This window comes from Rousettus aegyptiacus, unplaced genomic scaffold (assembly GCF_014176215.1).
Source record: "Rousettus aegyptiacus isolate mRouAeg1 unplaced genomic scaffold, mRouAeg1.p scaffold_m13_p_9, whole genome shotgun sequence".
NCBI classification, from domain to species: Eukaryota; Metazoa; Chordata; class Mammalia; order Chiroptera; family Pteropodidae; genus Rousettus; species Rousettus aegyptiacus.
Genome location: NW_023416312.1, coordinates 70,516,215 through 70,543,366, shown reverse-complemented (window position 1 = coordinate 70,543,366; position 27,152 = coordinate 70,516,215). Strand labels below are relative to the sequence as shown.

The following is a 27,152-nucleotide window of genomic DNA, read 5'->3' as shown; positions in this document are numbered from 1 at the left end:
AAAGAAAAGGATCAAATGCCCTATCTAGGGGATGTGAAAGCCAAGGATACACAATCAGAATGGCAAGAGAGAAGATGCCAAGACTATAAAAATAATTTAAGGAGCATAGGGGACACTATCAAGGGTCCAAATATCCGTCTGATCAGCATGCCTGAAGAAAATCAAGATGTTGAACAGCTGTTTGAAGAAATAATGATGGAAAACTTCCCGAATCTGGTGAAGGAAATGTACATAAGATTCCAGGAAGCTCAGAGAATTCCAAAAATCAGGGATCCAAAGAAGCCCACACCAAGACATCCTAATTAAAATGCTAAAGGTTAAATACAAAGAAAGACTATTAAAAGCAGCAAGAGAAAAACAGTTATTTATAAAGGAACGCCTGTAAGACTGGCAGCTGATTTCTCCAAGAAATTATGCAGGACAGAAGGGCTTGGCAAAAAATATTCGATAGGCGGGAGACCCCGGATCTACAACCAGGAATAATTTATTCATCAAATCTATCATTTGGAGTTGAAGGACAGATAAATTGGGGAATCGTTTTACAAACTATATAGATGTCTACCTAATGTACTGTATACGTGAAACTAATTAAAGTAAATATATTTTTAAAAAAGTACACGATCATAATAGAAACAAATCCAAGCAATAATTCTAGAAACACAACAAGTTGGGATGATCGAATTTCTTTGCTAAATTTATTGATGCCTTAAAAATAAAATAAAAGTAATTTCAGGACTAAAGAGAAGAAAAAGTGAACGCATATCATTATAATCCGTAACTAAAATTATAGACCATATTAACAATGGGGATGAGAGGCAACCAAATTAATTTGAGAGCATACTGAACTTCTTGTTTTATTAGGGAGAAGTAACAGGTATTAATATCTTGAAGAAATTAGAAAAATAAATAAACATGGTATGATCTTACCAGCAAACAACGTAGAATATTTTTTAAAAATCATAACTTTTAAAACAATAGAGAGAAGAACATACTGTCCAGTAGAAAGCTCTTTGTGGACACAGGAGAAACAAAAAGAAAATCTCTAGAATAATCTGATTCTAGGCATTTCATAAAACTCATCCACCAATGTAAATTCATTCGGTCGAATTCTCAGGTCGGATTTCCTCTTCTTTCAGATACCAGTTTACCAAACATGTCCCAAGATTTTAATATTTTACAAGGCAGCCTGCACTTAGCAATAAACAATTTGTATATATGTATCTGGTATCCAAATTATGGCATCCATAATTTGTCTGTGTTCTTTTATAGAGAAACAAAGAGAGACATATATACACGTTGTGTGTGTGTGTTTTGTTGCTAAGAATAAATATAAATTTTTTTTACATTTAATAAAAATATAAATATTTTTTACATTTGAAAACTTAGCCTGTTAAACACAAACAAAAAAGGGAATTTAAAAGTCTGGTGGCTACTCTCCTTTTGGTCACTAGAGGGAGATCATGGTTCATCTTTACACAATTGAAAATAACCAACTTTTTAAAGAAGTGGACCTGTTTTTTCCACCCTTCTTATACTGAGCCAATATTTTCTTTCCAGGGGATCACTGTTCTTCTACTTGGTCCAGAGCCTCTGGAAGTCTAGAAATGTTTGAGAGGATTAATCTGTGCTGGAAGACATAATGGAACCTATCAAAGATTACATTCCTTCATATGGTGATTAGTTACCAGAGACGCTAAATGTAGCTAGAGTCCTGCTAAGCTTCAAGCAATGGAAGTGCTATTGGTCTATCTGACCTACCCTCTTACACACACACACACACACACACACACACACACACACACACACACACAATTATTGTAGGTGATTGAGCCTGGATTTAGTGAGGGAACCAGAAGCGAAGAAAAGTGATTTTTCCAGTTACTGCCCCCCAAATACTGTTTCAGTTCAGAGTCTGTCAAAGTTCGGTTATCTAAATTCAGTGGGAGAGCAAAGACTAATTCCTTTTTTAAATAAGGATTTTACAACTGTAAAATTATTTTGTCTCTACTAGAGGGTATTATTTGATTTGCTAAATGTAGCCATGTCTCGAAGATAAAGAGCATAGGAGGTCCAAAAGAAACGCGCATAACCTTCAAATTAAGAATTAAATTAGAATTCAGTAAGGGCGTTGTACATGCAGAACTGGTCTGAGACTTGGAAAGTACAGGGAGCCTTTGATCTCTTTACCAATAAGACCCCTTAGGGCACAAAAGAGATTCACTACACATAGGTGAGGCTTCAATCTGAGATATCTGGAATGGGGCAGATGCTCGAAGAAAGACTCACTTAAGGTGATAAAAATAAGCCCACCTGAGAAGGCAGAGGTGCAGAGGCCTGCCTTGTTTCTAACATCAAAGAGAGGGTGCCAAAGAACGGACTCGCGTGGGAATGCGTGTGGTGTTGGCTGGTAGGGGAATAAGCATGTTTGCTGCTGTTGTTTTTAAAGGCATCACTTGTCGACTGCCATCTCTTATGTTACATCTCAAAAACAATCATGCCAATATATCACCTTGAAAATATTGTTGAAAGAACCACTTTTTCTTCTTATGTTTCAGTTTTTAAAATTAATTTATTTTTTTTATGGTGACATTGGTTAACCAAATCCAACAAGTTTCGTCTGTACACTTTAACAGTAAGTCATATATAGATTTACACTGTGTGTTCACCTCGCATAGTTAGATTCCTTTCTGTCACCACATATTTGACCCTCTTTACTCCTACTCCCTACCCTCTGGTAACCACTAATCTATAGTCCATGTCCATGAGTCTCTGTTTGTTCATTTGTTGCTTTTAGGTGTATATCCCACATATAATGATATCATGTGACTCTCAACTTTTTCAGTCTGGCTTATTTCGCTTAGCACGATTATATCGAGGTCCATCCATGTTGTCACAAATGGCAGCGTTTCGTCTCTTCTTATGGCTGAGTAATATTGCATTGTACATATGTACCACAGCTTCTTTAGCCAATCATCTATCATAGGACACTTCGGTTGCTTCCATGTCCTGGCCCCTGTGAATAATACTGCTATGAACATCGGTGTGCAAATACCTTTTGGGATATGGATTTTCAAGGCTTTGAGGTAAATACCCAGTAGAGGGATTGCTGGATCATATGGTAGATCAATTCTTAGTTTTTTGAGGAGCCTCCATAGCAAATTGGCTGTACCAATTTGCAGACCCGGCAGCAGTGTATGAGGGTTCATTTTTCTCCGCATCCTCTCGAGCATTTGTTATTACTTGTCCTGTTGCTTATAGCTATTCTAACAGAGAATACCACTTTTATTAAAGAATGCTTTTCTCTTGTTCTTTCCTTTTCCTTAGCTAAGTTTCTAGGAGTGTGGTATTCAGAATAGGCAGTGACAGAATGCTGTAGTCAAGGCAGGCTGTTGACATGGAAAGCTTGGCTTCAGCAAAAGCTGTCCCAAAGGGTGGACAGAGAAAAACAAGGAATCTTAGAGCAGCTGTTTATCACTGGGGCAGAGAGTCAGAGTTAGTATATGTAGTTAGGGTGACCTGACATTTATTCATTGATAACATCACCTAGAGCTCTTTATATCCTTCTTGACACAATTAGTATCAGAACCTGGGGTAGAGGCTACTGATTAGAGATTGTAATGATGAAGAAGGAAGATGGGAGACAGGGAGCTAGGATCTTGTCCAACCACATATTTGGACTGATGATGCTGTTTATTTTGCCTACTGTGAACTTTATTGTAGACTGTTGTTGTTCTCAACCCTGGATATATATTAGAAACAACTCTGGTACTTTTAAAATATAACCATTCTGGAAAACTCTTTGGAATTATATATAAAGTTGAATAAACACATGCATTGCAATTTCACTCCTAGATATAAAGCAGAATTTCCCAACTTTTTTTTTCATTATCAACCCTCAGGGGCATTTTTAGACATTTTGTTACTTATCACACCCACCCTTCTATGAAATTCTAATGCTCCAAATATAGCTTTTATCTTTTCATGCAATTCTTAGTTTTCTGAGGAACCTCCATACTGTTTTACATAGTGGTGGTACCAATTTTCAGTTCCACCAGCAGTGTATGAGAGTTTCTTTTTCTCTGCATACTCTCCAACATTTGTTATTACTTATCCTCTTGATTATAGCTGTTTTACAGGTGTGAGATGATATCTCATTGTGGTTTTGATTTGCATTTCCCTAATAGCTAGCAATGTTGAGCATCTTTTTATATGTTTGTTGGCCATTTATATGCCATATAGGGAGAAGTGTATGTTCAGGTCCTTGTCCATTTTTTGACTTTTTTGTTCTTTTTGAATTGTATGAGTTCTTTGTATATTTTGGATATTCCCTTATCAGAGGCATTGCTTGCAAATATGTATTTCCCATTCGGATGGTTGTCTCTTAACCTTGTTGATGATTTCTTTTGCTGAGCAGAAGCTTTATAGTTTGATGTAGTCCTATTAATTTATTTTAGTTTTTACTTCCCTTATCTTTGAGGTCAAATTAAAAAATCCTCTTTAAGTCCAATATCCTTGAGTTTAGTTCCTATGTTTTCTTATATGTATTTTATTGTTTCAGATCTTATATTCAGGTCCTTAATCCATTTTGAGTAATTTTTGTTGAGTGGTGACAGACAACAGTCTATTTTCATTCTTTTGCAGGTGGCTTTCTAGTTTTCCCAGAACCATTTATTGAAGAGGCTTTCCTTTCTCCACTGCGTTTTCAGCTTCTTTGTCAAAAATTATTTGCCCATTTAAATAAGGGTTTATTTCTGTACTCTGAATTCTGTTCCACTGGTCCGTGTGTCTGTTTTGCTGCCAATACAATGCCATTTTGATTATTGTCACTGTGTAGTATAATTTGAGGTCGGGTAGAGTGATGCCTCCAGCCTTGTTCTTTTTTCTCAGAATGGCTTAGGCAATTCAAGGTCTTTTGTGCTTCCATACAAATCTGATGATTTTCTGTTCTATTTCTTTAAAAAAATGCCAATTTTGATGGGAATTACATTAAATCTGTATAACGCTTTAGGTAATAAGGACATTTTAACTATGTTGATTCTTCCAATCCAAGGACATGAAATATCTTTCCATTTCTTTGTGTCCTATTTGATTTCTTTTGACAGGCCTTATCGTTTTCATTATATAGATCCTTCACATGTTTAGTTCAATTTATTCCTAGGTATTTTATTCTTTTTATTGCAATTGTGAAAGGAATTATTTTTTTCCACTTCTTTTTCTGACATTTCATTATTAGAGTGTAAGAACTCTATGGATTTTTGAACATTGATTTTTGTGTCCAGAAACTTTACTGTGTTTGCTTATTGCTTCTAGTAGTGTTCTTGTGGAGTCTTTAGGGTTTTCTATATAGAGAATCATATCATCCATACATAGTGACAGTTTGACTTCTTCATTTCTTATTTGGATGCCTTTAATATCTTTCTCTTGTCTGATTGCACTCACTAGGACCTCCAATCTTATATTGAATAACAGTGGTGATACTGGACAGCCTTGCCTTGTTCCTAAACTTAGAGAGAAGGTTTTTAGTTTTTCACCATTAAATATAATGTTGGCTAAGGGTTTGTCATATATGGCCTTTATTATGTTAACATACTTTCCTTCTATACCAATTTAGTCAAGTGTTTTGATCATAAATGAATGCTGTATATTGTCAAAGGCTTTTTCTGCATCTATTGATACGATCATATGATTCTTATATTTTAAATTGTTTATATGGTGTATCACATTAATTGATTTGCATATGTTGAACCATTCCTGTGCGTCTGGGATGAAGCCCATTTGGTGTATAATCTTTTTAATATGTCGTTGGATTTGGTTCGCTAGTATCTTATTTAGGATTTTTACATCTGTGTTCATGAGAGATATCGTTCTGTAGTTTTTTTGTGTGTGCTATCTTTACGAGGTTTTGGTATCAGGGTAATATTGGCCTCATAAAATGTGTTGTGAAGTATTGCCTCCTCTTAGATTTTTTGAAAGAATTTCAGGAGAATAGGTATTAAATCTTTGAATGTTTGGTAGAATTCACTGGTGAAGCCATCTGGTCCTGGAATTTTACTTTTTGGTAGGTTTTTGACGATTGTTTCAATTTCCATACTGCTGATCGGTTTATTTAAATTTTCCAATTCTGCTTGAATCTGCCTAGGAAAGATGTGTTTTTCTAAGTACTGGTGAATTTTTCCTAGGTTGTAAAATTTGGTGTTATATAGTTTTCATAGCATTCTTGTATGATCCTTTGTAATACTGCAGTGTCTGTCGTAATTTCCCCCCTTTCATTCCTGATTTTATTTGTGTCCTTTCTCTTTTTTCTTTAGTGAGTCTAGCCAGGGTTTGTCAATATTATTATTTCTCAAAGAAGCAGCTCTTTGTTGCATTCATTTTTTCTATTGTTTTTTGTTTGTTTGTTTTTTTAAGTTTCATTCTTTTCTGCTATGATTTTGATTATTTCTTTCTTTCTGCTGACTTTAGGCTTCTTTGTTCTCTTTTCCTAGTTTTTTAAGATGAAGCATTTGTTTTTTTTATTTTGGCTCATTCTTGTTTTTGGAGATAGGCCTATAATGATATGATCTTTCCTCTTATGACCCCTTTTGTCTTGTCTCAAATGTTTTAATATGTTGTACTATTATTATCGTTTGTTTCTATGTATCTCTATGGTTCAGCATATGTGAGTCAATTAATGTGATATACAAAATGAACAAATTAAAAAATGAGAACCATATGATCATATCGATGCTGAAAAAGCCTTCAACAAGATATGGCATCCATTTATGATCAAAACACTTAAAAATCAGTATAGAAGGAAAGTATCTTAACATAATAAAGGGCATATATGAGAAACCCTCAGCCAACATTATACAAAATGGTGAAAAACTAAAAACCTACCCTCTAAGATCAGGAACAAAGCAAGGCTGTCCATTATCACCACCGTTATTGAAAATAACGTTTAAGAGCCTAGCAAGTGCAATCAGGCAAGAGAAAGATATAAAAGGCATCCAAATAGGAAATGAAGACGTCAAACCATCACTATTTGCAGATGACATGATTCTCTATATAGAAAACCCGAAAGACTCCACAAGAACACTACTAGAAACAAGAAGCAAATACAATAAAGTCTCTGGATACAAAATCAACGTTCAAAATCCATAGCGTTCCTATACTCTAATAATGAAGTGTCAGAAAAAGAAGTGGAAAAATAATTCCTTTCACAATTGCAACAAAAAGAATAAAATACCTAGGAGTAAATCTATTGAGATATTTGAAGGACCTATATAATGAAAACTACAAGACTCTATTAAAAGAAATAGAAGAAGTTACAAATAAATGGAAAGATATTCTGTTTCCTTCTATTGGAAGAATCAACATAATTATAATGACCTCATTACCTAAAGCATTGTACAGATTTAATGTAATTCCCATTAAAATTGGCATTTTTTTCAAGAAATGGAACAGAAAATCATCAGATTTGTATGGAAGCACAAAAGACCCCGAATTGTCAAAGCCATCCTGAGAAAAAAGAATGAGGCTGGAGGCATCACTCTACCCGACTTCAAATTATACTACACAGCGACAATAATGAAAACGGCATGGTATTGGCAGAAAAACAGAGCCGAACCAATGGAACAGAATCCAGAGTCCAAAAGTAAACCCAAGTTTATGTGGGCAAATAATTTTTGACAAAGAAGCCAAAAACATACAGTAGAGAAAGGAAAGCCTCTTCAATAAATGGTGCTGGGAAAACTGGAAAGCTACCTACAAACAAATGAAAATAGACTATTGTCTATCACCACACACCAAAATAAACTCAACATAGATTAAGGACCTGAATATAAAATCTGAAACAATAAAATGCATAGAAGAAAATACAGGAACTAAACTGAAGGACCTTACACATAAAGAGGATTTTTTAAATTTGACCTTGAAGGTAAGAGGAGTAAAAGCAAAAATAAAGGAATGGGACTACATCAAACTAAAAAACAAAAACAAAACAAAAACAAAAACAAAAACACATTAACAAGGTAAAGAGACTACCATTCAAATGGGAAAATACATTTGCAAGCAACACCTCCGGGTAAGTACTTAATATCAAAAATATGCAAAGAACTCATACGACTCAATAACAAAATAAGAAATGATCCAATCAAAAAATGGGCGGAGAACCTGAACAGACAGTTCTCCCCAGAGGACATACAAATGGCCAACAAATATATGAAAAGATGCTCAACATCGCTAGCTATTAGGGAAATGCAAATTCAAACCACAACGAGATACCATCTCACACTTGTTAGAATAGCTATAATCAACGGGACAAGTAATAACAAATGTTGGAGAGGAACCCTCATACACTACTGGTGGGACTGCAAAAATAGTACAGCCACTATGAAAAACAGTACGGAGTTTCCTCAAAAATAAGAATTTATCTATCATATAATCCAGCAATCCCTCTACTGGGTATTTAACCTAAAGACTTAAAAACCCATTTTAGAAAAGATATCTGCACTTTGATGTTCATAGCAGCATTATTCACGGTGGCCAGGACATGGAAGCAACTGCAGTGTCCTGCGATATATGATTGGATAAAGAACCTGTGGTACATATATGCAATGGAATATTACTCAGCCCTGAGATGAAATACTGCCATTGGCGACAATATGGATGGACCTTGAGAAAATCATGCTAAGCGAAACAAGCCAGACAGAAAAAGTTGAAAATCACCAGGTATCACCCTTATGTGGGATATAAACCTAAAAGCAACAAAGAGAAGAAACAGAGACTCATGGACATGGAGTATAGACTAGTAGTTACCAGAGCGTAGCAGGGAGGTGGAAGAGGGGAAGTAGAAAGGGTAAAAGGGGGCAAATATATGGAGACAGAAAGAAATCTAAGTATGGGAGTGGAACACACAATGCAACATATATATGCCTAAGTCTTAAATTGTACACCTGAAACTCACTGGATTTCATCAACCAATGTCACCATAAATAAATAGATAAATAGATAAATAAATATATAAATAGATTTAGTTTTTGAAAAGGCAAACAAACAAATAAATAAAGTCTAAAAAATATTTATTGTGGTAAGAAAGTTTAACATGAGGTCTAATCTCCTAACAAATTTTTACATTGGAAGGGAAGAAATAACATTTTTTTTGTTTGCAGCTGGCCTATATGGAATATTCCAAGGAATTCACAAAAATTAAAAAAAAACTCCAAATAAAATGAAATACTTAGGTGTAAGTTTTAAAAATATATAAAGACTTTGTATAATGATTTTTTTTTCCTAATAAGGGAAAATCTACCATATGGGCACTATAGACTAAATGTGTCTACCCCAAAATTTGTATGTTGAAACCAAATCTTCCTTGTGATGGAGCCCTCATAAATGAGATTAGTGTCGTCCTTAAAGAGACCCTGGAGAGCCCCTTTGCCCCTTCTGCCATTAATGAACTAGGAAGCAGGCCCTCATCAGACACCGAATCTGCCAGCACCTTGATCTCAAACTTCCTAAATTATATAACTGTGAGAAATAAATTTGTTTATAAGCTACCTAGTTTACGATATTTTGTTATAGCAGCCCAAATGGGCTTAGACAATATAGGATTATTTTTTTTTGCCTTGGTCACCTATATTTTGACTACTTATTATATTTATTTATACACGTTTATAAAAGTAGAATTGTCAAATTTATTGTTCTTTTATTATGTCTTTACGATTTATATCACACTTAGGAAGGTCTTTCTTATCCTTAGACTATAAATACAAATATTTTATATCACCATGCAGTTCTTCAAAAGACTGAATTTCATATTACTCATTCACACGAAGTCTTAAAATGGTACCGTTAACCACTGATTGTCAACTAGGGATGATTTTGCCCCCCCCCATCCCCATGTCTGAAGACATATTTGGTATACACACTGGGGGTGTGCTTCTGACATTTAGTGGGTAGAGGCAGGGATGCAGCTAAATCTCCTGCAATGCACAGAACAACCCCCTCCCCCCATATCTAGTAAAAAAATCAGCCCCAAATGTTAATAGTGATGAGGTTGAGAAAATCTGCCATAAACCAACTCTTTTTCTTGGTCGTTCAGATCCCCACTGTTTTGGTCTTCTGCCTACCATAGAACATTGAAAAGATTGAGTGAAATGGGAAAGAAAGAAAAGGGAAGAACTGGATAAGGAAATTTTGGTAAGTTGGAGAAAGCCGCCTTTCCTCATTGGTAATATCTTTAATTCAGTCCTTGTAATTCAGCTCCAAAAGCTTAAATTTTACAAGCATTATTTTATATAGTACACCAGAAAGAGTCAAAATATTGGAGAAAAAGACCTGGAAGACATAATTGGCACACCACCAAGGGACCACTAAGAGACTAATTAGTATTTAAATGCCTTTATTTGAACTAATACATTGCTTTCAGATTACATCACTTTTCAGAGTTAGAGTAATATTATGATCTTGGAAACTATAGCAAACAGCTTGACAAAGCAAGAGTACGCAAGTCCTACATATATTTTTATTTTATTTTTTTTAGTGACCACATCTTCTTGTCTTAGGTGTAAAATTAGAAAATCTATTTTACACTTAGTATATTTGGCCTACCATATCCTAAGTTCTGAGCACACTCTCTCCTCAGAAGTGGCATATTCAATAGCATTTTAAATCTAGAGAGAGTTTGATGATATAGGTTTTAAAACAAATAAACAGATATTGAACTAAGTTTTTAAGACAAAATATATCAACCATTTATAGCTTGGGTGTGAGAGGGAAGATGTAAATTTAAGGTACATTTTCCTCTATCTGTAATGTGTTTTTTTTTACTTACTTGAAAACCCCTTAAAAAAGTAGCAAAATCAGCAGTCTTATTTAATGTAATCAAAATATTCTTAAATGTACAAAAAAAGGATCATGTAGAAAGAATACTGTAAAAAGATAAGGAATTTAAGAATAAAAGAATATGAAAAGCTTCTATTACATTCTGCACAGCTAGTTACTTCCACAAATTTTCAGTACTATAAAGCAAAGGATACTCATATCTAAATGCCCTCTGACCACAGTTCTCGAATAAGAACTAGCATATTGAACAGAAAGCAAAATTATTGTCTAATATTCCTATCCAATCATCTAAGCAATTCCCAAGAGCTGGACATCCCAAGAGGGAAAAAGATATATAGAAATAGCGTACAGCAATGGGCAATGTCAAGGGCAGTAATCTAGGAGAGTAAATGATTTGGCTAGGAGCACATTTCCGGTATGCCTGATAAATCCAACTTTGACTATGGGAAAGAGGAGGTGTTTTAACAAAAACTCTTTCCCCAAGGACTCTCATGAGGAGCTAGTCTGTTAATCAATCAAAATTAAAGGTCCTTTAAGTGACCAACAGTTCCTTAAGCCATGAGCGCTTCACCTGGAAATAGCTGACCTACTAATCATGCACCTGGGAACAAGGCTGTTTTTATTCAGATTGGTTACTTTACACTCTCTTCATTCCCCTACCCATCAAGCATGCAAACACAGTCATGACCATCTTGGGCTTTACTTCCACGAGGTCTTCAGGGAGAGCATATACCCTGGCTCCAATTCTTCTAGCCATTGACACTGCATACCTATTTTTGAGGAAACAAAAATTAAGATGAAATTCTTATCAGTCAGGGATACAATATGAGATCTATTTTCTCTTATATAATCATTTGGCTGGGATATAAAGCTTCCATATTTAAAGTTCAAATTGGAACGATTTCACTTTGTTATTTTGTTTTCTGTTTTATCGTTTTTGCAGTCACTCTTAAGGGACACTAGGTTTTTATAAGCTCTACTATTTGGGACAGTATTTATTCACTCTTTTTCTCCAATATTAAATGAGAATTAATTTTAGAGCCCTGATGATATGAAAATAAATATTACTTATATACATACATGCATACATACATATACGTATGTATATATAAATCACTCAGATTAGCTATACAATAAATGTTGATATTCTCATTAAGCATGTAGTAAGATAACAGACACTCTCATGTGATCTACCTTAGAAATATGTGGTGAAAAATTATGCTAGATGAAAAATCCAAATTGCTTTGGTAGATGCAGTGAATACTTCCAAATATTCAAGGGAGGGTAGAGGGTCTACAATGGCACATGGCCAGAATGGCCAGAGCAAGGAATAGAAAAGATAGGCAAAGGAAGGAAAGGAAGACCTGCCCTGTCCAGCTAGGGTAATTTGCAGAAGCACACCTCAATTAATATATGAGGCATTTCTAGGTGTTCTGTAACAGGAATCTTTAAAGATGGTCAAGTTTCTGCTAAAAGAAGTTTTGAGAGTTCTCTATTCTCTATATATTATGGATATTAAATATTTATCACATATGCTACAAATATTTTTCAAGGAAGGAAGAAATAATGGTGCTTCACTCCAAAGTTTTGCAGTAATGCTTCTTAGCTATCCTATGAAGCTCTGCTCTGGGCTGATTTTCAGTGTGTACTATTAAAGCTTTCATGGGTTGCCTGTGAAACCAGGTCGCAGTCAAGGTCTTTGGTGCAGGGAAGAGACGGGTGGGAAATGTCTTCTGAATATTGCTGAAATGCAAGAATCTCCCAAGGCATATTTTCAGATGAAGGCTAAACATCCTTCCCATTTAGGGACTAAGATAATAAGCTCTACATATTTCATAAGAGTGTTCTATGCACAGTAACAGAGACATCAGAGAATAATGTGGTTTAAAAAAGGAGTGAGATAGAACCCTCTTATCCTTAGTCCATTTTTACCTTGTTGTAAGTTTGTAACTGAGTTGCACTGAAACATACACTACATTATTTCTGTAAGCTACTAAAGCAACAACCAATTGAGTAAATACTAGGTCAGGCACAATGCTAAGTTCTTATATATTTTATTCATTTTGAAATCTCTAAGGTAAGTATTTTTGCTGCCATTTACTGATGAGGCATCTGAGGCTCAAAGAGATTTTCCCCAGGTGACAGACACCATTCTTAAGTGGCGTAACCTAAATGAGAATGCAAATCTGCCTGACTACAAAGCCTGTGCTCTTGCTAGGATATCATGCAGCATTCCTTACTTGGCATTATTGTGCTTGTCATCTTCTGTTAAATTGCCGTTCTTAACAAGGTCATAGTTTATGCAGCCTGGCTGGATGGCATCAATTAAATCCACAACTGCCAAACTGGAGCTGATTGTCTTGTCCTAGTATAAAAGAAAAATCAGAGAATTTCAATATGTACAAATCAACATATGATTGCTTATATAAAGTTGCCCCAAAAACAAAGTCAAGTGAATTGAAAGAGAATCTTGTCATTGGGCCGACAATAATTCTGACTCACAAAGAAACCAAAGGTTGTTCTTCCAAATTATAGACATGCCAAGTTATAGATACTTTCTAGTAAACATAGTGCTAGTCATACGTGGAATTCTTACTTTAAAACTCTGAATGGACGTTGATTTTCCAGCTTCACTCAATGTTCTGTTCACCCAGCTTACAATGATGTCATCATTAGCTTTCTGACCATCTCCAAGATCTTCCAGGACATTGAGGGTATATCTAAAAGAAAAAAGCAGAAGAAAATGTCCCAATCTACTTAATGAGAAATAAAATGCATACATTTGGAAGCTGCTTTATCTTCCATTTTTTTAGTTCTTTAGATTTAAAAAATCTAAAGATTTCATGGCAAGAGAGTCATGCTATATAAAAAAAATATTTCAAGTAGAAGTGGCTTGCCACTGATTTACCCTTTGCAGTAGTGTGTATGTGGGGAGGGAGATTTTCAGCGCTTTAATGAGCAAGCCTACCACTCTACACCAGGCACATTTTGTACTATTCCAACAGTGTTAATGACTTAAAATAAGCTATGTTTTGGCTGGTGCCCACAGTCATAATAAATATTTTTTCAGTATTATAGTTAAGTGATCTTCTTTTTCAAATAGATACATGAGATGTTCATAATTTTTACTAACTATATTTATATTTCTATTCACTGATACTAAATGAGGCTCAAGTCCACAGGTCAGGTTTCCTATGAAAAAAAGGAAATAGTCACAGTTCTGCTGCCTAACTTTCAAGATGGCATCTCCCAGGGAACATCCAACATATACTCATTACTTAAGCTCATTTTAGAGTCTAATTACAAAAATTCCAAAGATGTATTCATTGACATGTTTGCTTAAAATTAATGAGTGGTCTAGTTATTATAATATTATTGATTGAATTTCAACTGTGATGGAAAAATTAAAATAATAATAATAATAAGGACTAGATTACAGACCTGTATTAGAGTAAACCTTAAACAGCTAAAATTGTGTATCATACCTTCTCATCAGCTGCCAGACTAAAGCTAAAGTCAGGGTTTGGTTTCCATCATTTAGGTCTTGCCCTCCAATGCCAACCAGGGAGAATTTGGCAGGATGCTTCCCTAATTCAATAGCATAGTTGCAGTTTTCTAGCTGCAAACACACAAAAGTAAATGGTTAAAGATTTTAATTTGTTTAATCTGTATACACATGTGTGGTGCTAGATGCTTAGCACACAAAAATAAACAAGACACAGTTCCTGTCCTCAAGAAGCTTAGAGTTAAGAGATTTTCAAACACAAGAAACACATTTAAAATAAAATAAAAATAGTCTGTAAAAAAGATATGTGGCAACTTAATTATCTACCTTTTTCATGTTGGCTCCAAGTTTCGGGTATGGAGGTTTATTAACCTTACTCCAGTCAACAGGAACTTTAATTCGTTCATATAACTGTAAGATTACCAGGGCATCTTGCAGGTCACTAACAATTTAAAAATAATTTAATCAGTGTTTTTAGACAGCTGGGTTTTTGTTTCCTTAAAAACAATAACACTATGCTGTCAAATAATATATAAATATCCATATTTTCTATCAACCTATGCTGAAAATTGAGCCAAGACCATCTGATTCACTTAAAAGTATTGAGAGCTTATAGTTTGCAAGGAAATGTTCTAAAAGCTGGGCACAGAGGAGAAAAATCCTTGGCCTCACATCAGAGCCAGAGAGAGACAATAAACAAGCACACGGATAAACAGATATGATTTTGGGGTGCATATGAGTATTATGAAGAAAAAAAGAACTAGGGTTAGGGTTAGAGAGTGGCAGGTGGTGGTCAGGATCTGAATCAGTGGCTTGAATAAGAGACTGAGGCATTAGATGTGGAAAAGAACATTCCAGGTTGAGAGGACAGTGAGCACAAAGACCCCCCCAGGCATCATGGATAGTCTGCTTAAAGCATTTCCTGATCTTTGCCTCAAATTTCTAGGGTATTTGCACCCTAGAAAGACATTTATGCATTATATCACTGATAGTTGATAACAGTGTAAAGAAATAATTGGGGCTTTTGTGTATTTGGAAAATGATAACAGAAGTCACAATTCAACACTTTCAAATATTATTCACTACAAACTAACATTTAGAAAATGTTTACAGCTGTAATTATTTGTGTAGAACCCATTCATGATGTTGCACAGCCGTTTACATAGCAGTAGAAAGGCTTACGCATAGAGATGGTTTACATGGGGATTAACACCAAGAGAATTCATCCAGTTACGGAAGGTTCTTTCTTCGCGAGTTTCTCCTATTAAAAATATTCACAAATTTATATATTCATTAAATATCTTGTATATGTGCCTATATTAACCCATATATGATTATTTTATTTCCTTTGTACAGATTCAGAGGTTTTCTCCAATATTAACTTCCAAACATTCTTTCTAAATGCATTCTCTAGATACATATTTAATTTTTATTTGTTGAATTTATTTTAAAATTAAAGAATATAACCTTATATAACCAGTTAAGCAACTCAGAGGTTTAGGAACTTTTTATAATCTTCTACCCCATTTTAATACTTCTCCAATATCTCCACAAGTCTCCATACTTGAAAGTAACTAATGTAATCAAATTTAGTTTCTATTTAAAAAATGTGCTATGGTCATATGAACCTTATGTCTTCCCTCTACCCATTTTCAAACTACCCATTTTAAGCTACACATAAGTACATCTTTTACATTCTTTTTTTTAAATGCCTACAGCACTTGGTATTCTTAGGTGGTTTCCCATCCAAGTGCTAACCAGGCCTGACCCTGCTTAGCTTCTGAGATCTGACGAGATCAGGCACATTCAGCGTGGCATAGCCATAAACCTTTTACATTCTTATATTACAGCAACAAACTAGTTTAAACTTTAAAAGCATCAAATTTAAAAATTTTATAGCAATTCCAGTGGATACTCAACAACTACTATTTACATTTGTTAATTTTTAAATACTATATTTCATGCATGTATAATCTGGAAAAGGTAAATTCTGCTTTCCCAAACTTAAATAATTACCATACATTAATATTATTTTCTGAGTAGGTGAGTGTGAAAGGAGCTGAGGCTAGTTCTAGTTAGTCTGATTGTGGAAGAATAAAACATAAATATGGTAAATTTACATGTCAAATTTTACGCAGTTGTGCATTTTTCTGGTGAGACATTTAAAAAGTGATCTAACTCTAAAATAGTCAAATAAAACATTGGTTTACTATGTGGCCTTAAATGAAGTGGCCCTAGGCTACTTTAAAAGTAGCATTCCTTTTCACTTGCATCATCTTTTTCTGTCAGCTGCCATTTTTCACTCAGCCCTTGGGTCTACTTCTAGCAGACATTTGCTAAAAGAAAGTAGATAAGGAAATTTATCAAGTCAAGATTATGAAATCATCATGGCCTGTATATTTCTGCTCTGTAGTCTCACCCATTAGAATTTGAAAAACCTTTAATTACCTTCTAATAGAGTCCAGTCAATATCCTGGTTCTCTGGTTTAGTTAGCGCCGGGTACTTATTAAACAAGTTAGCCACAAAGGCTAAGTTGAGTTTGGGGTTTCCACTGACAACATCAGCCGGAGTAACAAACTGTCTGCAACCTAATTTGTCTGCTTGTTGAAGCATACTCTCAGCTCTCTTCAAATCATCTGTTTCCTGTTGAAGTAAAAGAAGACATTTTTAAGAGGCCATACTAAAAATATAGACATATTTCCCTACAATGATAGGCTGGGTATACAATTCTACTTTCTCTTAGCCAACATATGGTACTTATTATAAAACTGTTCTGAATGCAAAAAAAAAAAAAAGTTGGCAGTGCTGGATATGCAGTACCTTGAAAACACCCTAGATGGCACCAGATTGTAGATCTTAGAACACAGTGTATTAAACTCAGCTGGAATTTTATCTCATACACCAAAGCTCATCAAGAATTGATCTACCATATGATCCAGCAATCCCTCTACTGGGCATTTACACTAAAGACTTGAAAACCCATATCTGAAAAGGTATTTGCACATCGATGTTCATAGTAGCATTATTCACAGTAGTCAGGACATGGAAGAAACCAAAATCTCCTATGATGCCTGATTGGCTAAAGAAGCTGTGGTACATATATACAATGGAATATTACTCAGCCATAAGAAGAGACGAAATATTGCCATTTGCGACAACATGGATGGACCTCAAGATAATCATGCTAATTGAAATAAGCCAGACAGAAAAGTTGAAAATCACATGATATCACTTATAGGTGGGATATAAACCTAAAAGCAACAAATGAACAGGACAAACCAACAGAGACTCATAGACATGGACTATAGACTAGTGGCTACCAGAGAGTAGGGGGTAGGGGAGGACGGGGGAGGTAGACAGAGTAAAATGGGTCAAATATAGGGGGTTACGGAGAGGGTGAAGTGGGTAAAGAGGATCAAATATATGGTAGTTGAAGGAAGCTGGACTTTGTGTGATAAACACTCAATAGAATATACAGATGTCAAATGATAATGTACACCTGAAAATTATATAATCGTATTAACCAATGTAACCCCAATAAACTTAATTTAAAAAAGAAAAAAGCTAAAATTTTTTGGATTTCTAAATTAGGTTGTAAAGAAGATATAAGGCTTAAAAAGATGAAGGATATTGAAAAACAAGGGAAAAGTGTGAGCAAAGGCTCCGAGGTAAATACAATGAGTTTGGTGGGGGCGGGGGTGGGGTCCAGACCAGTGGGAAATAACACTGGCTAGGAGAGATGGAGCAACACTGTATAGGGCCTCCCTTAAATGCTAAGCAGGACATTTCAGACTAAACTCTAGTGTCAATGGGGAATCCTTAAAGGATTCTAAGAAAAAACAAGACAAAGAAAGGAGTATAGGAGATCAGTCAGGGAGGTCTTACTGAAGAGCTTTATCAGAATCAGAATTGGTTAATATACTGGTACCATTTACCCAGGCACCTGGCTAGCCATGCCAGACAGCTCCCTGAGTGTGCAAAGGACTGTGATTCATTCTTACCAAGAGTGACCTGAGCTGAAGAGTTTCACATTTAACATACCAACAGAAATTTAAGCCAACAAGTCAGTTACAAAGTCATTTCTGGTAAGGGCAATATAAAAGGTTTAGCCATTATAATCCATTCAATCCTATTGCATTATAGGCTAGAAATGTAGATTTTTAAAATTAGTAGAATGCAGTCCATATCTAATGGGTGGAAAGAACCAGAGGATCCTAGAAACTTGAGACTAAACAGTTTAGTCCAACTGCTGACATTATGGATGAGGAAAATGAGATCCAATTTTGGAAAGCAACTTATCCTAGATCATTGAACAAATTGATGATGTAACCAGGGAACATGGTCCATGACACTGATTACCCAAATTGGATTGCATAGATCAGGAGTTTATATACATATTCACATTATTCTCAATATGGGAGTATTACAGATGCTTATATGAATATGTAGTCATTAAATATATCTCTGTGGTTATAATCCAAATGCTTCAGGAAGGTTAGTCTCTGGTGCATATTTCCCCAAACTTGCTTTGAATATTTTATGACATCCATAAAAACCAATACAACCATAAATATGAAACTCACTAATGAACTCTCAAAATAAATCAAAGTTTGTCTTTCTGCCTCAGAATGATACCTACAGCAATAAATTTTAAAAGAATACTTAAAACTGTCAATTCTACTACATGCAATTATAAGAATTCTTGTATTTATAAGAAACTGACAACAATTTTATAAGATTGTAAAATTCAAAAGTACCACCTATACTTACATTGAAACCCGACATGCTAATATCTATCCGTGGTTCACCTTCCTTCTGTCCTTTTGGTGCAATTTGATTGAGAAGATGGAAATAAGCTTTGGAGTCCTACAAATGAATTGAAAATGTCAGTGAGATCACATTTATAAAGAATGAATGTATATTTGTCTCATGTTTGGAAGGATATTTGCATTGGATTTTATGAGAATATATGGCATAAACCTTTGTCTTCTAAATTAACAGACATTTTCCCCAGAAAAGTTCATCTATCTGGCTTTATCTGCCTTGAGTACGTATGAACTGGATTTTGTCATAACTTTACAATTTATTGGAGTCATCAATACAATAATGCTAGTAAACACGTAACTAGTTCTGTACCTTCACTGAATTACTGAAGTCAATAAGCTTGGTAGATAAAACAAGCAAGCAAAAACAAGTGAGAGAGTAGAAATCCAGGAAGCATAGGGAAAGAGAAAATAAACAGGTTACATTATTACAAAGCACAATATATATTATAACCTATGGAGAAGAGATTAGCTGTGTTAAAGATGTATTTAATTGTAAGTTTAAATGACAAAAATTTTCGAGCTGGTGACATAACATTTAACTCTTTATGATATGAATATACTTAATTAAAAACAAGCATCCCTTTTTGTTTTATGCCCCTGAACTCTTTCATCAATTGAACATTTTTACTTGGAATCCTAATTCCTAAAATAAAGTGGTGTTGCTCATATCAAGGGTGGGCTTCATGAATTCTGGCTGTGTAGGCACTCCACAGAACACAGTTTGAAAATCATTATACTAGTGCAAATAGTTAATAAGGGTCTTCAACATCCATATCAAGTAAAATTCTGTCTCTCTGAAAGATCAGAGGATAGGAGCCGGAGTCAAAATTGTTTAATCCTGCTATATCTGAAGATTACCTTCCCAGATATGATAGTTTGGTATTACTGGGCCTTGATAGTCCAGACGGGCTATGAAAGAATGTTTCTCACAGTGAACTCTAGAGATTATGTGCATCCTGATCCCCTGGGATGTGGCTCAAAATGCGGATTACTGAATCCAACCTCATACCTACCAAATATGATGACTCTTTGGGAGCTGCCCAGAAAGTTGCATCTTAAACAAGCTACCCAAGTGAGTTTGATACACAGTGCCCTAAATTATTCTAAGTATGGAGGAAATCAGGTGAGTAGAGGCCATTTCAAAGCAATTCATGAAATGCAAACCTAGATCCTACCATTCATGGTCACAGGATTTACTTCCTCCTAATAGTGCATGACAGTTGTGATTATGCTTTCATTATCAATTACCTACTGAAGGTGCAGAAATAATTCATAATCTAATCCTATGCATTGGAGAAGAACAGGTAAAGAGCAAACCCAGCATAGTTTGTATTTACTACCTTGAAAAGGGCTTTGCAGGTGAAAATTTGAACTTGAATACAGATAAATTGGATGTTCCTTTTCACATTACTGAACAATACTTTGCTTTTTAAAAATATTCAAAGCAGGCTTAATTTCCAAGTAAAGTTTCCTTTTTTACAATTAAAATATATCCCAGAACTTAAAATTCACTTACAAATGGTTTTCAAGAACATATCTAATATATAAAGCAAAATATGGCAGGCCAAACATGTTGTGCAAGTTAAAAGAAGGGGCAAGGCCAATTTGTCTCATAATTTTAGGGTTATCCATGAAATCAGTAGTGTAGATATCTCATTACTCCCTCTCACTCCTGAATAAATTGATATTATCACAGTCTATTGTTTTCATAGCCCTGCTGGTCAGTGACATCTGGTAAAGATTTTTGAGGTTGTTCCCTATATCCCAACATCTGGATTTTGAGAGTCCAGTCAGTTAATGAGACTTCTACAATATTTGCTATGATAATTTTGGCCCTCTCTCTCTGGAACCAAGGGTAACATGTGGTATAAGAATGCTACCAATGTCTCCCTCTTTTGCTAGTTTTTCCCTACTGCTCATGGTGAGCAGTAAGCTCCAGAATCCAATTCAACACAAGGAATCTTTGTGGGTCTTTTATGTGCCAGGTATTGTGTTAGAGGTGGGCTTAGTAGGAGGGGACTGTGGCAAGGGCTGCGATAGCAGAGAGGGACATCAGTACCCTGAAGAACTCAATGTCTAAAGGTGGGAACATATGACAGGAGAGAAGGCAAATAGGAAAGTGGAAGGGGAATCTTGAGGCTCCTTCTCTCTCCTAGATATTTACTAACAGGTACACTGAAGCCTAGGAAAGGGAGTTAGGAATAGAATAGTCATGGACCATCATTTTATACTCCATATTTAAAAATAAGCAGAATATAAAATGTTGGGATTGTATGTTTTCACTCTTTTTCACAAAATGAAAGCTAGACTTGGTGTGCGTGCTCCTTACTTACTTAGCTCTATCTCTCTACTTAAATCTACCATCTGGGCAAGAAGAAACATGGCTTGGTAATATACTGGTAGGATTTTCCCTCTATTAAGCTGGGATGAAATCTCCCAAATTATTACATACCACCTGAAGTGATACTGTTCTTTGCATAGTTACCTTGATGTCAGCACTAAAGTTGTTGATTTTTTGCCAGCCAGAGTTTTCCAAATGAAAGTTGGCCCATCTAAGCAGTAGCTCTTCTGGAGACAATTTCATAAGCTCCTCCAAAGTCTCACCATCTCTAAGTAAAGCAGCCAAGGCTGTAAGAAAAAAAGAAATGCATGACTAATAAATTATATGATAATGGCCATTATAAGTTCATTCAGTCTTTTGACACTGTTAGTAATAGAGGTGCAAAAACCAGAATGACCTAGTTTTTGGTTTTCATGTACTCATAGTCTAATAAAAGATAAATATAAGTAGATAATCTGATAAGAGTACACAGCAACTATACAATACTATAATTTATTCTTTTCTTTGTTATTCTCCACATTCTAAATAACAAATAAATTACAGCTTTTAAGATGAACATGTCATATATTTACATAAATTGCCCTTGTTTAATAATATTATAATCAGAGATTGAGGAATGACGTTTAAAATTGTAGAAACTTTTACTTAATTTTTTGACCAAAGGAGCGTAGAAATACTATGACAGTTATATTTACGTATAATTAACACATTTTTAAAAGAAATATAATTCAACTTCACATTTTCCATAGCGTCTAATATGTACAGGTTGCTCAATAAGTTTTTGTTGCTGAATTGGATGTGTGGAAGAAGCTGAGGGATTTTTTTTTGTAAATATTCTCATAAATGATAAGTAGAGGCTGGGTGCTTGCATAGAGAATTATTTAAATTTAAGCATTGTTTTATGAAGAAGTTGTGTAGTCCTTATGCAATAATTACCTTATAAAAAAGATTTATATTGAGCAAGAAGACTGAAGCCACCTGATTTCTGAAGAGGTCTATGAAATACCTATATCAGGAAAATTTCATCTTTAATAGACTGCGCTTCACACCATGTGACTTTGGCACTGAGGGATTTAAGTGAGGACAGAGGCAGCATGTTCAATTGTACAGAATCCTACTTCTGCTCCTCATCTCTGCCAAGTCAAAGGCTTTAAAAGGTCAAAGAGCCTGACATCTATGTACCCGAGACCTTGTCAAAGATAAATCACTTGATTTTTTACATGAGCCAATTTAATTTTTCTATGTTGCCTCCCTTTCCTTTTTCAATGGACTTAAACTCCTTTAACAAGACAAATACCACTGTGAAGAAGGCCAGCAATTATAAAAACTGTACTTGTTCAAGTATAGGTACCTTTGAGTGGATTGAAAGCATAAGTGCAATATATTCTTGAAAGTGCAAAAAAAATCTTATAATGGATAAAAATGGGCAAAATAAGACTGCTGACAGATACTCCGAGACCTTGAAAGTACTGAGAACCTCAAAATTCTTTCCATGTTGTGATTTACAAACCTATGTTGTAAGTGGGATAATGTTTTGCTGGTTCAGAAAATATGAGACCATTAAGGGCAGGTTAGAATATTTTTAAGAGTTGTAAATCTATGATAGAATATAAAAAGAATAAAAAATAATAGGAGATGGTGCACAGTGGTAGAGCCAAGGGTGGTGATGGGGTGGGGGTTTGGTGGACAAAGCAGAAAAGAATAGATAGTAGGTTTGGGACCTTGGGAAAGTTCCTTAAACTCTCTGTGCTTTTGTGTCTTTATTGCAAAATGAATTCTAAAGTGTCAGACAAATGTTAATTACTACTAAAGAAGAAAGTTATAACTAGGCTATTTTCCTCAATAACACTATAGCATTACCTTATGTTAATTCTTGTTATCACCTAATTACCTCAATTAAGTGAAAGCATGATAGTCTGCATGACTAGAAGAAAATAACCAATGAACAACTTTCAAATTAACAACTGTGTTCCATTACCTTCATTCCTGCTTAATTCAATGTCAGCGAACAAACCGATCTTAATGATCTGCCAAAGCAGTCCTAAAACCAGATGAGGTTTCCCAGCCCGCAAATCCTCTGCACCAATGTTCACAACGTGACACCCAATGGCAGAAGCAGAGTTCAGTGCCAAATTCAAGTTTTCCTGCAAGACAGTCAATTTAAGCACCTGCTTATTGACCTTTAAATTTTTTTAGGAGTGTACTTCTTCCTTCACTGAAAATAACACTCAATGAGGAAATTAAAACCTGTATTAATTTCAGCCATACATGATCCACAGAAAACAAATTTCAGACATTGCTATTAAAAGCATGGCTCAACAAATCTCAACCTTATTGCTACTGTTCTTTTCAGAATTCCATGGGAACTTGGTATTTTTATTCAGTCCTTTTGGAAGTACTAAAGGAAAAGGCTGAGTAACTAGAGTAAGTATCTCCATGTGGGTTAAGTGTCATATTTCTTAAAATGCCTAATGAGAGGTCTATTGCACATAGCTGAAGGAGGTTCAGAAGTTCTCAATCTCCACATCCTAAGAGGTGTTCTTGCCAGAGGGAGTTTTGCTGTCAGTTTAATACCCACTATATGGAAAAGTGTTCCATCCTTAAATATGCTAATTAATCAAGAGCTTAAATATATTTGCTTATTTCTATATGTTTGAATACAATGTGTATTGAAAAGAACATAGAGCTTTGGAATTAGACCTGGATTTGAACTCCGTTCTGACATTAACCTCGGGCAAGCTCAGAAACTTTTGTGATCCAGCTCTCTTCTCTGTAAGATCTAGATAATAATCTGAAACTCAGAGTTGTTGTAAGAATTAAATGATACGATACAAGTGCAGAGCCTATGGTCTGTAGAACAGGTCCTCAATTAGTAGTTTCATGGAAGAGGAAAAGGAGAACAATGCATACCTGAATGATGAAGGGTGTAAGTTTCTTCTTGTTGATTGCTCTTTCGTCAATTGTGTCAGGAACGGAAAGATTGATCATTTTACTGAAACAAAAATTTAAAAATGAGTTGACTTATTCACAAAGAGTCTGCGAATGTTCGCAAACATTTTAAGGTTTATGTCACATGTAATTTGAAAAAATAAATGCAGTATATGACTTTTATCATGTTGATTTAAAAAATTATATATATATGAAAAGTGCAAAATAAAAAAAGACTAAAATGTTTATAGTAGTTGAGTACTTCTGAGTTGAGGATTGGGGCATATTTTCTCATTTTATTTTATTTTTTTATTTTCTGCATTCTTTTATAAGGATGAATAATTTGAATATTTGAAAAAAAACCTTGAATAAATGTTAAAAACAGACAAAATCCCACACTGAAGTTGAGTCTCTTCTAGATTATATAATTCATGATTAAAAATTGCCATTTATCCACAAAGAGGTACAATTAGTTAAGCATGAGATTCTTTCATTCACCAAATATTTATTGCGTGCCCAAATTATGAGGTAGTGGTGAGAGAAAAAAAGGTTATGTTAATTAGGCCAGAATCTGTGACTTATTAGGAAGATTTTCATTTGGTTAAAATTTGGTGTTAGGCTCTAACATTTTAGATATTTATAATAATGCCCTAAAACATGTTATTCTGCATAGGAAAAAACCATGCTGCTTTTCATGCAAAATTTAAATATTAAATCAATAGTATCATATTATTATCTTTATTAAAACACATGGGGAATTATTTCTTTAGTGTCTATAAATGATAAAATAGGGGATATCTTACATTTTTTAAATCAGCTTTTCAAACAAGGCAACATGACCTTATTGCAAAAAAGGGGAATTTTATGTATTGCACACTGTAATCTAAAATATATCTATTGCACCGTTCTAAGCACTTTACATGTATGTAGTCAAATACTGTTCACAACAGCCCTGTGAGGGAAGTACAATAATTCAGGGATCATAGTAGATGGAAAGTAAAATGCAAAGGGGCTGAAATCTTGATTACAGTCACACAGCTACCAAGTAGCAGGGCCTGAATATGAACCCAGGCAGACTGATTATGGGGCATGCTTTTAACTCCTGTGCTACATGGCCTCTATCAATAGAAGCATCAGCTGACAAAATACTGATAATCTTATTTCATTTCTACCAAGATACTAGTGGCTCTGGGACAGCAGCAGTGACAAATGCATTTTTCAGAAATAAGTACTTGGAGAGTGAGCATTAAAAAGCAGCCTGTTTCCTTTTGGGAAACTATCATACTTTAGAATAAAGAGATACTGGCATACTTATGTTCAATGAAGCTGTAATACTCTACTAGCTCAGGTGGTAAGAAGAAATTGGAAGCTCAAAGCTTCCCTATAATGAGGCTCCCAGACTAAATGACTGAGTTTTAGATCCATGTTTTGGTGGCACTTTCATGGACAGACCTAGAGATGAAATTAAGTGGGTAGAACCAATTTTCAATTCGATTTCCCAAGATGAAGTTGTCAAGTACCCAGAAACAAATACATCAATTATGTGGAACACCACCTTTGGAAATCTGAGTATAAAATAAGCCAGCATCTTACCACAGCACAATTCCATCACCAACAGCTTTGAACAGGTCATCAGTATTTGGGTTCATTGGTATAACATGTCGGCAGTCAGGATCATTTTCCAAAGCTTTGTTTATCCAGTTAACAAAAGCATATTTTTCTTCCTCTAAAATTATGTTGAATCACAAGAAATCAGTTCATACTCTAGGTTAAATATTTGACTTTAAATCCTAAAATAGTTTAGTAATGTTGAACATTAATGTGTCACAAATATGTGGTTATCCTCTTTGGAAACCCAGACACTTGAATGCAACCCAGTAGCTATTAGGAATTACAAAATTAACAAAAAGGGCAGGGCAGAGTTAACTGATTCTTAGAGAATTTAGTTACAAAATTATTTAAAAATTATTTTTATATTACTGTAGAACTCTACTATAATAAAGCTAGTCATTGCATATATTGTTGTATCACGTCTCTTAAAAGTTAACAAAGCCATATGATAAAAACTTAAAATGCCTTTATGACAAGTATTAGTCACAAGTCCAAATACATGTTGCAAGAGATCTCTATTATATTCTTAATCGGGAGGCAATATTTATCTAGAACCCCTCCTTGATATTATAGAATACACCCTACTTAGTTCATTATGTTAACTTAACACACATGAAACTATTACCTGAGTAAGAATGCTGTGTTCCTTCACTGGACAGCTCTGAAGTTCCTCCCAGAGCACAAATCCCTTCTTTCCTGTTGATTGCTTTGCGGAAAGTTTTGGCAATATCACTGCTTTTTACTTCTTGGAAAATCTATTAATCAAAATATATTGTTGATCCACAATTAATTATGTAGAATAAAGCATATTTATCTTCTTTTATACTCTGATTACTTAAAAATTTCCCCATAGATTATGAGCATTAAAAGATATGGAAAACTAGGCTTGAGATTTTAAAATGCTAAGCAAGTGCAACAATACTGCTACTGAAAATGAGGTCAATTGCACACACTTGTCAAAAACATTAAGTGCCACATGCACTGAATCCGCTTTAAGCCTAAGACTAGTGTGGTTCAAAGGCATAGGTAAATCTGTTAATTTTCTATGAGCAAGGAAGCCTTTATTCTTTTACTGGAGAGAAAAGGTTGAAGGATACCCCTTCTTTAACCACAATT

At 34.8% G+C, this 27,152-nt stretch overlaps 1 protein-coding gene and 1 pseudogene across 3 annotated transcripts in view; both read right to left on the bottom strand.

Annotated features, from left to right (window-relative positions):
* Positions 1–10,364: 10,364 nt before the first annotated feature.
* PLS3 (plastin 3) overlaps positions 10,365–27,152 on the bottom strand; it is an 87,834-nt gene continuing 71,046 nt past the window's right edge. For all 3 annotated transcript variants that reach the window (XM_016135690.2, XM_016135691.2, XM_016135692.2), the window contains 13 exons: positions 26,662–26,791; positions 26,019–26,151; positions 24,408–24,489; positions 23,476–23,641; positions 21,642–21,784; positions 19,101–19,196; positions 16,778–16,973; positions 15,512–15,590; positions 14,657–14,771; positions 14,310–14,443; positions 13,421–13,544; positions 13,065–13,189; positions 10,365–11,594 (listed from right to left, as the gene is read on the bottom strand). In XM_016135690.2, the coding sequence (XP_015991176.2) occupies positions 11,462–11,594; positions 13,065–13,189; positions 13,421–13,544; positions 14,310–14,443; positions 14,657–14,771; positions 15,512–15,590; positions 16,778–16,973; positions 19,101–19,196; positions 21,642–21,784; positions 23,476–23,641; positions 24,408–24,489; positions 26,019–26,151; positions 26,662–26,791 (1,656 nt within the window). In that variant the 3' untranslated portion in view covers positions 10,365–11,461. The remainder of the gene's footprint in view (positions 11,595–13,064; positions 13,190–13,420; positions 13,545–14,309; positions 14,444–14,656; positions 14,772–15,511; positions 15,591–16,777; positions 16,974–19,100; positions 19,197–21,641; positions 21,785–23,475; positions 23,642–24,407; positions 24,490–26,018; positions 26,152–26,661; positions 26,792–27,152) is intronic.
* On the bottom strand, positions 16,039–16,157 carry LOC118608505 (annotated as a pseudogene).